Source organism: Carassius carassius, chromosome 23 (genome assembly GCF_963082965.1).
Source record: "Carassius carassius chromosome 23, fCarCar2.1, whole genome shotgun sequence".
In the NCBI taxonomy this organism is placed as follows: Eukaryota; Metazoa; Chordata; class Actinopteri; order Cypriniformes; family Cyprinidae; genus Carassius; species Carassius carassius.
The window spans coordinates 11,183,258-11,202,369 of NC_081777.1; the positions used below are offsets into that span (position 1 = coordinate 11,183,258).

General features: G+C 36.4%; 1 protein-coding gene across 2 annotated transcripts in view; it reads right to left on the bottom strand.

The window, feature by feature from the left end:
- LOC132101331 (golgin subfamily A member 4-like) overlaps positions 1-19,112 on the bottom strand; it is a 94,348-nt gene that overhangs the window by 71,900 nt on the left and 3,336 nt on the right. The window contains exons 4-8 of one of the 2 annotated variants that reach the window (XM_059506215.1): positions 18,249-18,531; positions 6,734-6,849; positions 6,516-6,645; positions 2,606-2,694; positions 2,116-2,266 (exon numbers count right to left, since the gene is read on the bottom strand). In XM_059506215.1, coding sequence (XP_059362198.1) covers positions 2,116-2,266; positions 2,606-2,694; positions 6,516-6,645; positions 6,734-6,849; positions 18,249-18,531 — 769 coding nt within the window. Of the gene's footprint in view, positions 1-2,115; positions 2,267-2,581; positions 2,695-6,515; positions 6,646-6,733; positions 6,850-18,248; positions 18,532-19,112 lie in introns of both variants that reach the window. The other variant, XM_059506214.1, reaches the window with a different exon arrangement.

A 19,112-nucleotide genomic window follows, 5' to 3' on the forward strand; every position in this document is an offset into this window, starting at 1 on the left:
GAAACAACACAAGACTGTGCTGTTAAGAGCGGCTCTGTTTAGTGTTCTGCCAGCAGTAGCAGCAAAGAGCGTGTCGCCCGTCAGTGCAGCTGAAGAGTTTTGCGTTCAAAAGCACGCAATAGGCTAAAGCTTGCAGAAAAACCCCAGCAAATGCAATTAGCCTACCATGAACGTGGGGAAATAGTAAGGAGATATTTATTTACTAATAAACTAGTGTTTTCTGAGTCCATGTTGCAAAGATGAAGATGACAATCCTGACTCACCATCTCTTCATTAGACGCGCCTTTAGAGTGAAGTGCATCTTTAAGGATTAAGGTTACAATGAAAGAGTTTTAGTTTTGGATTTATTTTGTTTAGTGGTAATTTAAATCTTTCTATAGATTTATGTATGTCTGTGAGGCATGTATTCCCTGAGTTTCGATTCATTTTTGTGAAGTGCTCCTGCTCAAGATGAGACAGTATAAAGCGCATCATGTTTTTATTTTTATTTTATAAAAGCTTAACCTTTTGTTGATATTGTGAACACAAATACAAGTAGACCCTTTACAGTTCCGAATGATGCATTACTCTTACCAAAAATGAGCAACTGAAACTGAAAAACAAGTGATTGTGCTTGCGCCTTCATGCAAAGCGAGCTTTAGCTTCACTCTCCGCACAAACTTGGATATAGCGCACATTTATTATAACATTGTTATATGCTTGAACTGTTTTAGTAGGTATATCTAGATTTCATTTTAGGCAAGTCATGGTGATTTGATAAGGCTAAACTGGATTTTTTGGAGTAAAAAATACTCCAAATGTTTTTCTTGATGTCAACTTGATAAATATAATAATAATAATAATAACAAAACATAATTTTGCCATTACATACAAAACTAAACTATTTTAATAGCTGAAAGTGAAGTTTTTGTTCTTGATAAGCTGTCAGACAAGGGCCAGGCTAGGGCCTAAATTCAGTGCAGGGCTCACTAAATTTACAGTGCTCCCACACAGCTGAGGTCTTCTGCACTTTTATTGTCTTCCAGATTAACTGAATCATGAGGTTCACTCATGGGCAATTTATATTCAAGCGCGAATGAGAACCATTTTGCTGGGATGCCAGGTGTTCAAAAAAAAAATATATAAAAAAAAAATATTTGAATCTCAAAACTGAAAATCGAATGCCAACCCACCAAACGAATATTCAAATCAAATATTCTGGTCCAGCCCTAGTTATTTGTGAACTGATTTAACAGGTTCACCGAAAAGAATCGGCTCATTCACAAATCAGACACTGCTATCTACGTAGACTTGGAGCCAGTGGTGATTTCTCCAGTTTAAAATAACGAGGAATGACGTGTTTTTATATTATGCTTTGGAATGTAGTGAAATAAAAGTTTCTCAAAATAAAAATATGAAAAATGTACATAAGTACAGTAACAAAGTGAAATTACTTTGTTACTGTCCACCACTGCTATGTACAAATCTGTTTAAAACCTGACCGAGTGGAGTAATTGTGAACATTGCAAACAGATGGCTGCTTTCAAATGCTCATGTATGCTTTGTATGTGTACACTATAAAGAGCACTCAGGGGTATGGTATGCAGCTGTGCATGGCTGCATGTGAGTGGTTAAATAAACTTGAAATAAAATATTTGTTTGATTCAAATCTTAAATTGAGTTAATCTTACATTTCAAATTTAATTATATTGTATAAAAAGATATTTAAAAAACACTTAAAGGGTTAACCCTTTAACCCCTAGAATGTATTTTGTAAAAAATAAAAATAAAAAAAATAAGGAAAAGTCGCATCATTATGAAACACATTGTAATTGAATCAATAACACATTAATTGTAAATCAAATCGAATCATGAAGCCAGTGAAGACAACGTTTAATACAGTGTTTAGCTCAAATGACACATTAAGATGATGCTTTAAGGTTTAAGTACTCAAATGACAACATTAACATAGCTAGCACCAGTGTACCCTGCAACACACATCCGTAAAGACATGCACTTCTATTTAAGTCACAGCTGATAGTCATGGTTTGTCTACCAAACAGCTGTTGATACTTTTCAGTAGAATTTATGAATTTCAAACATTTGTGAATAGGTGTATAGCATAAGCATCCTCACCCTCTCTCTCCTCCTCGTTGTGGCTCAATCTGAAGGCCATGACATTCTTCTCATGACTCTGATCTCGAACCCTTTCTGCCTCAGTCACCATGGTAATCATTTCTTGCCACTCCATCACCTGAACATCATCCATGCTGCCTGTCTCACTCACCTGTTATACAACAACATATCATATCAGCAGGGCTAATTAAAAAAAAAAAAAAAAAAAAAAAAAAAAACCAACCTTTTAAAATGCCATTTGACCACTGTAGTGAAATGAATATTAAATTAAAAAAGGAGATAATGTTATTTACTGCTATATAAATAAAAACAACAAAACACAAATGGTTGTCCGTTTTGTTAAAACCAAAGTTTAAATTCTGATAAACACCCCTTCCCTGTGGTAATCACTTAAATGCACAAACTTGTGTAGTAAATTACTTTTAGCATTACATCAAAAATGCAAAACAAATAAATATATAATTGCCTGTGATGCTGCTCTCTTGTTCACCTGTTCCAGGTCGGCCTGCATCTTCCTCTGCTGTTCTTTATATTCCATAAGCTGCTTCTGCAGTTCATCTATTGATGTCTCAAGAAAATCTTAACATAAGACAACATGCAATTAAGGGATGCGCATACTTAGGTGCTTGGAAGTGAAAGTAATGATCAATCATCAAATCATTGATCCACACTTCTAAGTGAATTAATAATTCTATACCCAAAAACATCACTTTCGATTTTGGCTCATTTCATGTCAAATCAAACTAATTTTAGACTTTAAATAGAAATGTGCTTTAATTTTAATTATAGCTATAGTTTAGTAAATATTAAACTTGTATAAAAGGACAGTGGTTCATCATTTTTATTGTGGAAATCATAACTATAGCAACCGCTCCTCCATTGCCGTGTTTTGCTAGAAAGCATAGCGATTAGCAAAATTGTCTGTTGAAAGGTGATGGTTAAGACATTTGTTAAACAAATCCCTTGCCACTGGGCCCTGGTTCTTAAATAAACTGTTGTTTCATTATTTTTTTTATTTATTATTTTTTTTTTATTTAAAGGCTCTGCATAGTAGAAGCAGAGGTATGGGGATCTGAATGGCTCCATTAATAAAATGTTAAATTGTACAAATTTTCAGTGGTCAAAATGTGTCACTCTGCATATACAGTAGCTGAACCTTTTTGTCTTTGAAAGAGGAATGACTGAATAACAAATAATTTTGAAACTATAAATGTATTGTTTCACTCCATCAAATTATTATTATTTTTTATGTTACCACCATTTTATTATCTATAAATCCATATCTAATGTTATTATTAGTAATGCATGTATGAATATGCTACTGTGCATCACTGTAATACCCCTGGAAAATACTGTGGCACTGCTGGTGTTTTGAGACTTGGGCATTGCAATAATACTGTAGAACTGGCATACCATGCTACCATAATACACAACTGTGGTCAAGCCAGCCACATTTTGAAAATTATTTGCCGGAAGGACAGAGAGACGATTTTTCTGAGAATTTCCTTCAGTTGGTCATTAAGATTTTTTTACTTTTTGTAACAGAATCTATAATGAATGAATATGGGAGATGCTTAAAAAATGTCCATCTGGCCAACAGTTAAAAAAAAAAAAAGTGATGAAATGTATTCTATTATACTTGGTATTTTCAATTGTTGGTCAATTATAAAACCCCTGATCAAATACAGTAGTGGCCAAAAATATGGCCAAGGGAGTATAAAACCTGTATAATACAGGTGCTGGTCATATACTTAGAATATCATCAAAAAGTTTTATTTCACTAATTCCATTCAAAAAGTGAAACTTGTATATTATATTCATTCATTACACACAGACTGAAATATTTCAAATGTTTATTTCTTTTAATTTTGATGCTAATAACTGACAACTAAGGAAAATACCAAATTCAGTATCTCAGAAAATTAGAATATTATTGAAGACCAATACAAAGAAAGGATCTTTAGAAATCTTGGCCAACTGCAAAGTATGAACATGAAAAGTATGAGCATCTACAGCACTCAATACTTAGTTGGGGCTCCTTTTGCCTGAATTACTGCAGCAATGTGGCGTGGCATGGAGTCGATCAGTCTGTGGCACTGCTCAGGTGTTATGAGAGCCCAGGTTGCTCTGATAGTGGCCTTCAGCTCTTCTGCATTGTTGGGTCTAGCATATCGCATCTTCCTCTTCATAATACCCCATAGATTTCCTATGGTGTTAAGGTCAGGCGAGTTTGCTGGCCAATTAAGAAAAGAAATACTATGGTCCTTAAACCAGGTACTGGTAGCTTTGGCACTGTGTGCAGGTACCAAGTCCTGTTGGAAAATGAAATCTGCATCTCCATAAAATTGGTCAGCAGCAGGAAGCATGAAGTGCTCTTAAACTTCCTGGTATATGACTGCGTTGACCTTGGACCTCAGAAAACATAGTGGACCAACACCAGCAGATGACATGGCACCCCAAAACATCACTGACTGTGGAAACTTTACACTGGACCTCAAGCAACGTGGATTGTGTGCCTCTCCTCTCTTCCTCCAGACTCTGGGACCCTGATTTCCAAAGGAAATACTAAATTTACTTTCATCAGAGAACATAACTTTGGACCACTCAGCATTCCAGTCCTTTTTGAAGCAAGACGCTTCTGACGCTGTCTGTTGTTCAAGAGTGGCTTGACGCAAGGAATGCGACAGCTGAAACCCATGTCTTGCATACGTTTGTGCGTAGTGGTTCTTGAAGCACTGACTCCAGTTGCAGTCCACTCTTTGTGAATGGGTTTTATTTCACAATCATCTCCAGGGTGCGGTTATCCCTATTGCTTGTACACTTTTTTTGTACCACATCTTTTCCTTCCCTTCGCCTCTCTATTAATGTGCTTGGACACAGAGCTCTGTGAACAGCCAGCCTCTTGCAATGACCTTTTGTGTCTTGCCCTCCTCGTGCAAAGTGTCAATGGTCATCTTTTGGACAACTGTCAAGTCAGCAGTCTTCCCCATGATTGTGTAGCCTACAGAACTAGAATGAGAGACCATTTAAAGGCCTTTGCAGGTGTTTTGAGTTAATTAGCTGACTAGAGTGTGGCACCAGATGTCTTCAATATTGAACCTTTTCACAATATTCAAATTTTATTGAGATACTGAATTTGGGATTTTCTTTAGTTGTCAGCTATAATCTTCAAAATTAAAAGAAATAAACATTTGAAATATATCAGTATGTGTGTAATGAACTAATATAATATACAAATTTCACTTTTTGAATGTAATTAGTGACATAAATCAACTTTTTGATGATATTCTAATTATATGACCAGCACCTGTAATGCACGTGCTCAATTGTTTCTTTTGTAGTAATGCAATGAAATATGACAAATTTTGGCATACAATCAATCAATAAATAAAAGTAATGTGCATAACTTATTGAGCACTGCCCTGGAGAGACAGCTGTAATTGAAAACAAGGGACAACCAACAATACGTTAATTACTGATTATATTTGTAAAATAAACTCAAATGTTATACGCTTTTTCCCCAAATTATTTAATAATAAATTAAAAATAATAATAAAGTTATTATTGGATATTATTGGACCGATATCAGAATCGGCTGATAATGTCTTTAAATGCAAATATCGGGATCGCCCGGAATATTATCCCAGTATGTCTTGCCAATAAGAGGAATACGCTTACTCACATGTGCTTATGGTGAGCTAGCAATTAGATCGTCAACAGTTTTGCTCATTCTTGAAGCAAAGTTTTGCCTGAAAGGTGGATTAGATTCACGTAGAGATTAGATTTAAACTGAGAAAGCAGGCACAGAATGAGCATTCGGTGTATGATAGAGTAAACAGTAGCACATGCAGTGACAGCAGCAGCAGCCTCCCCCAGGTTTTAATGCCCGTTTGGTAAGGAGTTTTAATTCCGCAGGGGACGCTGTTGGCCTATTTCTAATAAAATAAAAGTAAAATACATAAATAACATTTAGGCTGTGCTTCTGATTAAATATAGCAGTAATTGATGTCAAATGCAGCAATTGATATATAGTTTATTTACAGTTATTTTCAAAGCTTCAATATACTGTCATTACAAAAAAACGTCATTATTGTTTAATTCTAACAAATAAGTTCTTGTTAAAAACTAACCAAAATTGCCACACAGGTGAGACTTGGTTTCGTTCCCAAACAAAAGGAAATATATCGGCTATAGGCCAAAATTAGCTGAAAAATATCGGCATATCGGATATAGGCAAAAATCCAATATCACGCATCCCTACTTCTTACAATGTATTTTAACTGTGTAGGTTCATTAAAAGCAAATATTGAGAAATATCATCTCCAGACATCAATTTGGGCTATTACTGCATCTGTCGAGTCCTTGAATAGAAAAAAATAACTGGCTCCAATTCTTCATACCATTTTTTGCCTTCATATCTTCATACAGCTCTAGTTTGCTGAGCATTTCCTCTCTCTCCTCTTGCAACTCAGTAATGCGACTATGTAGGGACGTAACATCAGGGGACATGTCGAGACTGAATACTCCAGACTGAAGTCAAAAACGGAATGCAGTTAGTTTAATTTAGCTGGATATTCATCTGTGCAAATCTAATGCAAAAAAATATATACTTTCTTACCTTAACCTTTTTGAGTTCCTCCTCGATCTGCCTGATCCTAGATTTGGACCATGCTTTCATTTTTAAGAAATTTGCTTCTGCTTTACTGGCCTCTGCTTCTTTCAGCTTCACTTGGGCTGAATTGGACAGAACAAAACAGATATTAACAATATAAACAAATATTAAAACAAAGCCACTGAGAAGGAAGGACCCAGAGTTAAAAAAAACGCAATGACAGGACACAGAATATCTTTAACTGAAAATAATAAACACCCTTTTACTATCATGTAGGCACATTATAAGCTTTCTGCTACATCTATAAAACATGACATATGTGACCCCCCAATTACATTTTATGGGTAAAAATGAAAAAAAAAAAAAATTATGCCAAAAATCATTAGGATATTAAAGAGATAGTTCACCCCAAAATGAACATTTTATGTTTATCTGCTTACCCCCAGGCCATCCAAGATGTAGGTGAATTTGTTTCTTCAGTAGAACACAAACCAAGATTCTTTAACTCAAACCATTGCAGTCTATCAGTCTTATAATGTAAGTGGAGAAGAATCACGGTTAAAACAAACAATAAAAAAAAAAAATAAACAAACAAAACCAAATTAAACCCTGCGGCTCGAGGCGATACATTGATGTGTAAAGACACAAAACAATCATTCTGTGCGAAGCTGAACAGTATTTATATAGTTTTTTTTATCTCTGATTCATGCAATGTATGAGCTATTAGAATTCTCCTGAGCGTGTCCTATTATGCGCATTCTCAGCATCAGGCATGAGGCATCTTCTTGCTTTATGGCGGATCGCAGACTTATAAGTGCATTACTTATAAGTCTATAACTTATATGTTAGGTAAAAAAAAGTTAGCCTGAAAAAAAAATTAATTACCGGCCATCTATTTCTAAGGTGGGCCATTGACACTCCTGATTGAGATTGTAGACAGAGTGTCAAAGGTGATTTCCATCTACTTACATTATAAGACTGCAACGGTTTGAGTTAAAAATTTTGGTTTGTGTTCTACTGAAGAAACAAAGTCACCCCTTAATCTTGGATGCCCTGGGGGTAAGCAGATAAACAGACAATTGTCATTTTTGGGTGAACTATCCTTTTAAATAAAGATCATGTTCCATGAAGATATTTTGTAAATTTCCTACCGTAAATACAAAAAAAAAATTTGATTAGTAATATGCATTGCTAAGGACTTCATTTGGACAACTTTAAAGGTGATTTTTCTCAATGTCACCTTTTATTTATATAGCGCTTTAAACAAAATACATTGCGTCAAAGCAACTGAACAACAATACTTTTTTTATTACACCCTCGGATTCCAGATTTTCAAATAGTTATATCTCGGCCAAATATTGCCTTAACATAACAAACCATAAATCAATGGAAAGCTTGTTTATTCAGCTTTCAAGTAAATCTTAATTTAAATAAATTGGCCCTTATGACTTCATTCACATCAAGCACTAGGCTCTACAAGGCTATGAGATCCCAACACAATTTAGTGCAAATTTAAAAATATTTGTATATTTGAATTGTAACTAACAATGAATTATATTATTACGTATATTATATTAAGGCACCTAATATAAAGTGGGACCTTTTTTTTTTTTTTTTTTTTACAGCTTTTGACCGCTGAGTGGCGCTTTAACCACAAGTTATCAAACAAGCGCATCAAAGCACATTTTGGCAAATAGACGTCAATTTTGCCTCGCTGATGTGTTACATTTGACGGCTTCAGTCAAGGAAAATGAAAGAAAAACACTATGGTAAAAATACCGTAATTCCTCAAATAAAAGCCGGGGCCTTTATTCACCTGAACTGCAGAAGGTAACAGGCTTCTATTTGAAGCAGGCTTTTATTAGAGGCAGGCCTTTATTTCTAATTCCATTCTAATTTTAAATAACCCATTTTAAATTAAAAGCGATAGCGTTCCAGTGGACAGAGATCATAACATTAGGACAGAATCAGTTCAGAATCAATCACCAAAAGAATCAGTTCGGTTCAGACGCTCTGTGTGTCAGTCTGCTTCACACTGAATCACGCATGCGCAGTATCATCAGCTCCTCGGTTCTCGAATCAGATGCGTCCAACAGAAATGCTTGCACTGAATGCGGTTCAGTGTACTGGTGATCCAAAAACCAATGCAACGGGTTCTTGTCTCGAGAACAAGAAACGCTCCGGCAGTGGGCGTGTACTAGAGGTCTTCACAGTGCACCCGAGACCCGTCGACCCGGGTCCGTACGGGTTCGGGTCTATATTTTAAATTATCAGCCGGGTCCGGGTCGGGTTCGAGTCTATTACCTCGGGTCTCGGGTCTGTTTAACATTGTGTGTAATACCCGTGATCGGAGTCATCGGACTCGGAGAACACCCGGCCGTGATCAAACACTGCTTGTGTTTTTTGTAACTTGCAACTTGTAAAATTAGGAAAAGAAAAGAGTGAGCCAAAAAAAGCTCTCTCTCTCTCTCTCTCTCTCTCTCTCTCTGCCCTTAGAATAAGAGCACGCAGACTCAGAATTAATGCAAGTGCACGCATGGTGATAATGCTTGCAGACTTGACACACTAATATTTAATATATTTCAAATCAGCAACAAAATCTGAGGTGAACTGCCACATGAATGTTTTTTTATGATGCTCAAATTGCGTTAAAGCATATTTTAGGTTGATACAGCTAGCACACATGTGCAGTCTCGATCGCGTTTCATGTGTCTATGGCAACCAGTGAGGGACACTTTGACCGCCAAACCGCGCTTTACATTTTCTTCCATTTTTATAATAATATAAATGAACCGTTTAATCTTAAAGTTTTATTGGTCAGATTCAGACTCGACGCAGAGCAGAGAGCACAGAGATGTTATGTTATGGCATTGCACGATCTATCGTTATTATAGTTCAAAAGGGCAAACAGTTGAGGTTATTATGCGAGTTAACTCGAGTCAGAATGTACATGTGCACAGTTGCATTTGTCATCCGTCACCGTGACATCAAGAGGACTTTTGAAGCTGAAATAATGAGTGGATTAAGCTTGGACTTGGAATAACGAGAGGAATAACATGGATAACTTTCTTGTCGGAGGATTGTAATGCATCACAGGCAGTCAGGTAGAGAGACTACGGCTCCTTAAATTAGGTAAGACAAAAAGCTGTATTTTTCGCAACAGGTTTATTGACTTGTAATAGCAATTTAAGGTGGAATGTGAGACAATCGGGTCCAGTCGGGTCTGTGTCTTCCCGACCGGTTCGGGTCCAGCTTTCAAATAATAGACGGGTCTGGGTTGGGTCCGGGTAGGCATTTCTCGGATCTACACGGGTCCGGGTCCAGCTTTTGAAATATTAGAAGGGTCCGGGTCGGTTCGGTGAAGTACATTACGGGTCTCTTTCGGGTTCGGGCATGAATTTTTGGACCCGTGAAGAACTCTAGCGTGTACGTTCATTATCTGGCTCTGCTGCACAAATTTCCCCCCGCCTTTATTTAAGATCGGCCTTTATTTGTCCGTGTTGACCACGCCACTGGCCACTATAAGAGGCCCGGCGTTTATTTGACTACCAGTTTTTATTTGAGGAATTACGGTATTTAATATATTTAATATTTAATATTCAAAGATTAAAGTTTGGTATTTATGAAGTTATGTGTATTTCTTAGAACAAATTCAAGCAGGATAAATGTCAAGCCTGTGCTTGAGCTTGTATTTTCTCTAAACTACATGTTATTAAACCATATTTTAGATTTAACACATTTAAAAGGTGTGCAGTATTATTTATATTATATTAATTATGTGTTATATTATTCAAAAGAAATTGTGGTTTACTTTTGCATCGGAGTATTAAAAGTGGTAGCCTATTTTAGTGAGCTAGGCTACATGGATTAATATGCAAAATGTCAATATTTTCATATATTGTGCCTATATTTTAATTTATATTTTAAAATTCCTTTAATAAAACAACATGCATTTTTGTTATTCGTTACCCTTTATTTGACATAACTTATTGGGGAAAAGACATTTGTCTGTAAACTGATTAAGAAATTGTTGCATGTTTAAACGTGAAGCGCGGTATAATTTGTTCCCATTATTTAAGCTTAATTAGCCTAAAACAAGAAACAATAAATTAAACTTGCATGATTTAGTTAAATCTTTGAAACTCTAAAAAATGGATGGATTAATAAAACATCCTCACGATTAAACTCAAGGTCTCTCATTATAATCAACATAATTCACACAATGTAAAAAAGAGCTTTATTAATTGACAAATTAAGTGATTTTAAAGGGAGCCTTCTTTACTTGTTTTTAGGGCTAGGTGATAACATATGGCCTAAAAAAAAAATCCCCGTTTTTTTTTTTTTTTCAGAAAAAAAAAATCTGATTTATGATTTAAATCTATTTCTAAATCAATATTCAAATGACAAAGAAATTTTACAAAACAAGTTTTAATATAGTTCTTTATCATTCATTTAGCAGTAAAAAAACAATAATGTTATTACCTTAATGCTGGAAAGACCTTTATTTTTATTTATTTATTTAATACTAGCCCATCATGCATCTAACCATCCACTCGGCGTTCAGAGCTGTTCAGATTAAAACTGCAGCTCCGCAGTGAGTCAGTGTCATGGACGGAGGACAGAGCAAGTAAATATATTTTCTAGTCTATATTGGACTATTGACTATAGGAATGGTGTGTTGTAATGTTACTGGGCTGAAACATGCCTGTACTCAGCAGCACTACTCTTTGTATTCATTATTTTCTCGCAGCCCATATTATTATTTTCACAAGACCATAATGATAATAACAAATGATTAATTGATAACTAATAATTATTTTACGAAAATCATTGTTATTTGTGATCGTGGGTGTTTGCGGAAGGCTTTAAGACCAAGTGGAATCCTCTGCAGCTGCTCCCCTCACAGCGCGCGGGACTCCGCTCACTGACGCAGCTTCACCGTCTGCGGTTTGACTTTACTAAATCAGATTGAGGCGAATACAACTTATTGATCATGAGCCCAACATTTAGCAAGGCAGGAAAACATTCTTTCTACCTGAAGGAAGACGTATTTCATTGAGATAATGCTGTTAAATAGAGAGAGAGAGAGAGAGAGAGAGAGAGAGAGAGAACCTAGTCGAGGGCTATTCTTAAAAGGTCCCCTTCTTCGTGATCCCATGTTTTAAACTTTAGTTAGTGTGTAATATTGTTATTAGAGTATAAATAATATCTGTACAATTCTAAAGCTCAAAGTTCAATGCCAAGCGAGATATCTTATTTAACAGAATTCGCCTACAAAAAACGACCCGTTTGGACTACATCACTCTAATTCCTGCAGTAATGACGTCACTTAAACAGTTTTTTGACTAACCTCCGCCCACAGGAATTCACAAAAAGGGGGGCGTAGTCTTGTTGCGCTCCGACGGAGAAGAGGAAGAGTTGCATTTGTGTTTGTCGCCATGTCGTCGAAACGCTGTTATTTTCATCTCGGAGTCCAATCATCTTTGTTTGGCATTGCCAGGGACGCTGTACTTAGAGATCAATGGTTACAATTTATGTTTAACTCGGTTCCCGAAAATTATAATCCACATGTAAAACTATGTGCAGCACATTTTGCTGACGATAGCTTGCTGAGGACAATTTCCTCAATCTCAATCAGTTTAATGCCGGATTCGCACAAAGATTATTCTTGAAAGATGGAGCAGTTCCCTCTTTGTCTGGAGAAGACGTTGTTTATGGACCACAACCGGTAAGTGTATTTTATTATTTAAGTTAGTGCATTTAACAGTTTCTGTAACTTATTACACAAAGGGCAACGCTGTTTAGCTTTGTTAACTAGATGTTAGGGCTGTGCAAAAAAACTAATGCGATTTTCATGCGCATCTCGTCAGTAAAAACGCTCCTGTGATTATAAGTGCATCTCCAGCACATGCTCCTGCCCATTTGCTTCTCAAAACTAGTCCAATCGCGTTACCAGGAGGGCAGCCTGTGCTCAGCTGCTGTCGAATCACAACACAGGAACCACTGGCACAATCAGAACTCGCCACGTATTTCTGAAGGACAGACTTCATAGAACAAGGAAGTCATCAGCCAGTTTTTATGACAGTGAAAACAGCGGTATACAGATAGGTGAATTGTGTGAAAAATACTGTTTTTTTACATGCGAAACATGAACACATGTTATATTGCACACTGTAAACAATCAAATCCATAAAAAAGCGCAAAAAACGGGACCTTTAAACTTGGAGCTCATTATATTGAAGTACAAATCCAAACAACAAAAACGTTATGCATTTTATGAATAATGAAATGTTATGAAAATTATGCATTTTATTTATTCACATGCTGTTTGGTTGAAATAATATTTTAGTTCACAACTTTAAGTTCCATTGTTTAAAAAAATGCTTTATTGGCTAACGTTTCATAAACCTTCAGTTGTTATGCTCTAAAATAAAGAAAACTCTTTGAATGAGAAGGTGTGTCCAAACTTTTGGTCTGTACTGTATATATATATATATATATATATATATATAAATAAATATTAGCGGTGGGCCGTTATCGGCATTAACGTGCTGCGTTAACGTGAGACTCTTATCTGGCGATAAAAAAAATATCGCCGTTAATCTATTCTTAAGCAAGCTATGATGACTTTCACCTTGATATTTTATATAACCGACTGGCTGAGGCCAGCCTAAAAAGATGCTCAGGACAGTTGACGGGCCACTGCTGCGCATCGTCACGAAAGCTTATCTTTTTCACGTGTTTTTAAGCTTTACCGCTTGTCGATTTAAACATTAAAGCATCCAAAAACAAGACGTGGAAAAGCTGAACAGAGTAGCTGGTTACTCGCGCGCTGTGTTCGGTGCGCACGAGAGAGAGAGCCGCATATCACGGACAGCAACACTGAACCGAGCTCTCTTCTGCAAAGTTCTCCTTGAAGTCCCTCCTGCACCTGAACGAACAAATACAAATCGCAGTTTGAATAAACAAAAATATGTGAAAGAGCCCAATTCAGTACTCGCGTTGTTCTGGTGTTCAGGGCTCAGGCAGAGAAAGGCGTCTCAAAACACTTGAACATCGAATTTGCTTATTTTTGCTCTTGTGCCGACAAATACATACAAAATATGTCAAAATATCCACCTTGGAAATTATGCTCGAAAAAACTGTCAGTTATTTCTTAAGTGAAAGTAAACAGTTGAGGAAAAAAATGGGATGTGTATTATATTGGATGCGTTCATCGTCTCAAAGTGACCGCGCCTAATTTAGCTACTGGCTGCTGTAATGTTAATCCAAGAAAATGAAAATGAAAATCACTCACTGCTCTTGACTGAATTACTTTGTAGTTTTAACAGTCAAACCAAAAATTATTCAGACACCAGATATAATCTTTGATATATATAGCAAAACCGTAATAATGTGAGAAATGTTGAAGGTGTCTGAATAAATGTAGGTTTGATTGTATATTTCATTTTTCCATTGAAGACTATCCAGTGCTATTTTACATTTAATTATTTGGTTTCTGTACCTTGACATCTACAAACTTGAAAAAACGTAAACATTGTGTAAATAGCACAATTAAATAAAAATAAACAAACATACAAATTAAACAATTTCAAACAGGGCTCACTGGTACAACCTTCACCGGGTCCCCGCTGACCCCAGCTACGGCCCTGCTCACGCCTGTTTCACACATACTCCATCTGCAGTGCGTATGCAGTCCTTGTGCGTTACGTATGTCGTGCAGCACGGACTCGATGTGCTTTCACACAGGACGTGTTTGCAGTTTGCTACTCAGTAAGTAAACGATTGCTGCACTGCTGCAGACGCAACGCTCCTGGAACGCAACTGGAATCCATTAACATGAGTGCGTAAAAAAATATGCAACGCATACGCACTGCAGACGGATTGTGTGTAAACAGGCGTAAGGTTGCTTGCACCTTGTGCAATGTGGAACTAGTTTACAGCTTTCTCAATCACTTTGTGATGCATTTTGGAAACAGGAGATGAGCCCCTTTTCTAATGCACCACCTAGCTTGAAAAACCTCTTCTCAAAGACTTACTGTTTGTCAATTTTATTTGAGTAACACACAGATTCTGAATGCCTTCGGCAGAATTTGAATGAGCCATTTTAATCTAGATTCATTTCAAGATTACAGTGTGATTAATCTAGATTAAAAAAATTAATCCCCACCACTAATATATATATATATATATATATATATATATATATATATATATATATATATATATATATATATATATACACAGTACAGACCAGAAGTTTGGACACACCTTCTCATTCAAAGAGTTTTTCTTTATTTTCATGACTATGAAAATTGTAGATTCACACTGAAGGCATCAAAACTATGAATTAACACATGTGGAATTATATATGGAATTATATACATAACAAAAAAGTGTGAAACAACTGAAAATATGTCATATTCTAGGTTCAGTCAAAGTACTTCAAAGTAGCCACCTTTTGCTTTGATTACTGCTTTGCACACTCTTGGCATTCTCTTGATGAGCTTCAAGAGGTAGTCACCTGAAATGGTCTTCCAACAGTCTTGAAGGAGTTCCCCGAGAGATGCTTAGCACTTGTTGGCCCTTTTGCCTTCTATCTGCAGTCCAGCTCACCCCTAAACCATCTCGATTGGGTTCAGGTCCGGTGACTGTGGAGGCCAGGTCATCTGGCGCAGCACCCCATCACTCTCCTTCTTGGTCAAATAGCCCTTGATGCCTTCAGTGTGACTCTACAATTTTCATAGTCATGAAAATAAAGAAAACTCTTTGAATGAGAAGGTGTGTCCAAACTTTTGGTCTGTACTGTATGTATGTATATTATTTATATATATATATATATATATATATATATATATATATATATATATATATATATATATATTTTTTTTTTTTTAGGGGTGTGCACGGATAGTCGAACATTCGAATATTCGTTCTGCTCTAATTATTCTTTAAATAAAAATGATATTCGAATTTCGCAACATTTTTGCTTGCCATAAAAAAAAAGAAAAAAAGTCCACAATAAAACCTAATTCGGTCACTTTCTGTGATTCTCCACGGCATATTTGAAGATGTATGCAAGCAAAAAATAATGAATGAATAAGAACTGCGGTCTTCTACAGTACTTCAAATATGCCGTGGTGAATCACAGAAAGTGACCAAAATCAAGAACATTGTTGTGGCATCTCTCAAGCAAAGAATAAACACCGCTAACTTGGAGAATGCAGTGAAAGCTCCTCTTCTTGCGTCCGCCCTAGACCCTCGGCACAAACATCTCAGGTTTCTCAAAGAAAACATGAGAGAAGTAAGAAAAAAAAACTTTTTTGAACATTATCAGAACATTTTCCTTGATGCGAGTGGTGCGAATGCAGCCGCCGCCACCAACGATGAAGAGGATGCAATGCCCACTCGTCAGAAAAGGCTGAGCCAGTTCTTCAGCGATGATTACAGAGAGTCCAGCCGAGACGAGTGGGAACAGTTCTTGCTGGAGCCATGTATTCCACCAGATGAGGATCCCATTCAGTGGTGAAATGAAAACACGAAGCGATTCACAAAACTTATTCGCTTAGCACACCGTTATTTGTTAGTCCCGCCAACGTCTGTGCCGTCAGAGCGCGTTTTCTCTGCGGCCGGCCTTATTGTTAACAGACTAAGGAGCCGACTTTCCCCCGATCATGGGTGATCATCCCCCGTGTTTCTTAACAAGAACATGTAAAACAATAGAAAAAAAAAAAAGCAAAAAAGATTTGCTGACAGTTTAAAAGTTAAGTGTAAGCATTCTGTACAATAGCCTAATTGCTGCAGGCTGCTTTACGTTTTTTCTTTGTTCACTTTTTTTTTTTTTTTTGCTTTTAATCTGTACTTTTGTTTGTTTGCACACATTGTTTAAGGTTTTCAGCTACAAAACACAATGTGTAATTTTCAAGCTTATTCTGTGTAAGCTTGTTCAAAAATGACGGAAACAATAAATGTTGCTGAAAAATAACGTCTGTCTAAAACTTAATTTAAATAAACGAATATTCGTTTTTGTGAGCTCAAATATTCGAATGTGATATTTGTGGAAAATGCCCATCCCTAATATATATATATATATATAGGCCTTATGTTTAATAACAATAGCATTGTGTCTTTGTGTAAAGGTCTTCTTTAAATTTTTGATGAGTAGACTGTAGCCTAAGACTATTCTACGTTTTAAAATTAACTCACTGTAAATGTTTTAATATTTTTTAAAGATGTTACAATGTTATATCAATGTTATTGTTGTTTTACTTCCTCCTTTTATCTCATTTTACAATTACATTCATTTCGCAATCCATCCCTTTGCGCCACCTAGCGGTAGTTTCGTGAATGATTTTAACACGCAACTGAATTACAGTTAACGCTGCAACACCGCGGCGGCAGTACATGTGGCGGTAATGCCCATTTAGGTTTTCAACCTACTGTATGTTTATGCGGTTTAAGGTTAAAAAACACATACTGTACATTATTGTTTCTTCTCTATGCCCCGCCTTTCTGAAACACATTGATTTTTACAAAGCTCATTGATCTGAAAAGTGAGATATGCTCTGATTGGCCAGCTATCCAGTGTGTTGTGATTAGCTGAATACCTCCAGTGCGTGACGGAAATGTTACGCCCCTTACCAGAATGTCATGCTAGGTGCGACGAGACAAAAACATTAAGACCCATTATAAACTAGGCATTTGTTGCATCCAGTTGCGACATAATTACGGATTATAATGACTTACACAGTTCATTCGTTGCATTGCATTTCACAGCGTAAACAAAACCATATCTGCATTTGTGATTGGAGAAACGACAAACAACAAGTGCTACTCTACACTCCTCAAAACTCAAGTATGAATCATCGGTGGAAAAATTATTTAAATATGTAAACGTACTTACAGGCTGTGAGTCAGAACAGCCGGCATTGTAGTCTAACATACTCTCCCAGCATCAGGAAACAGTCCTCCATAAAATGTGCTGCACACATCTGAATATTTGGTTTGAACTGTTCTGGAACAGTGTTGTACATACAACTTAACCACTGATTTCTAGGCGTGTCCTCTTTTTAAAGGCCAAACGAAGTATTTTCTTTTTCGCAACAAAACATACAGCGTCTTCACAACATGTGGGCAGCGGTGGCAGCAACATGAAGGTTACGCCTTCTTTTTTTGTGTGAACGTTTGGGTGGCGTTATGCAAATTTTCCCACATCGTGACGTAGACATGTGGGTACATGTTTGAACAAGGCGATTTAGGAGGGCGTGGATGAGTTTTAACTTTCATGAAGAATATCTCTTTAGGTTTGAGATTTTAGTCTTAGCATTTAGGGATCTTATCTATTCATGAACAGCTTGTAACACTCCAAAGAGAAAGGAAAACTTGATATCACATCATATGACCCCTTTTTTTTTTAAAAATTCAGTTACCGTGACAGGTGCTTAAACAACACGGAATTAATTTGAGAAAGGAAGGTCAAAATGCAGACAGAATTCTTTAAACAATTGACATGATTTTCTACCTTGCAGCTCTGTGACTCTCTGAGCTGTGATGCAAGTAGATTGGTTTGCTGATACATCTGCGGGCTGTGATATAGATCGCTGAAGAGTCTCAAGCTGTCTGCGTAAGGCCTGCTCCTTCTCTGACAACTCAGTCTCATGTTTATTAGCAGCACTGAGCAGCTCTGCTTCATGTTTCTCCAGTAGATCCTTGATCCGAGCCCGAGTAATGTGACGTTCTGCCTCCAGCTTTGCCTGAAAGTTTTCTTTCTCACCCTGCAAGCGCTGCATTTGTTCTGTCAGCTCCTACCAAACAAACACAAACAGCTTTATTAATCAACTCTGAGAACTCTAAGAAATAGGGACTGACTATATAATGTAATTATTCCCTTATGTGTGCACAAACATATAGACACCATTCACAAATGAAGCTACATACTATAATAAGAACCAAGGAAATGGAAACTTCTGAAGATCATGTGCATTCAGTTATGATTTTTGTATTGTAATTCCATGTATTAAGGAGTATTTATTTTGTTATTTTCATTATTACTCCTTTTTTTTCCTGTTTCTTTCTGTTCAAGTTGTTTTTATTTTCTCACCCCGTAAAGAAAATATTTAAAAAGTGTCATAAAAACGCTGTGTTAAACAGCTTTTAATGGGCAGTACAAAAACAAAACATGCAATTTTTATGATTATGATTTGCTTTTAAATAACAACGCTTGTTCAATCTGTGCAAATAATGGTCAAGCATAAAACTGCATGGGTAAATGGCTGATATTTAAATTACTTATGTTAAGAGGACATCATTTTTCATGTGTCACATGACATCTGATCCCTAAACAAAGCACAATGAGCAATACTGTCAGCATGCATAAGGCAGACTT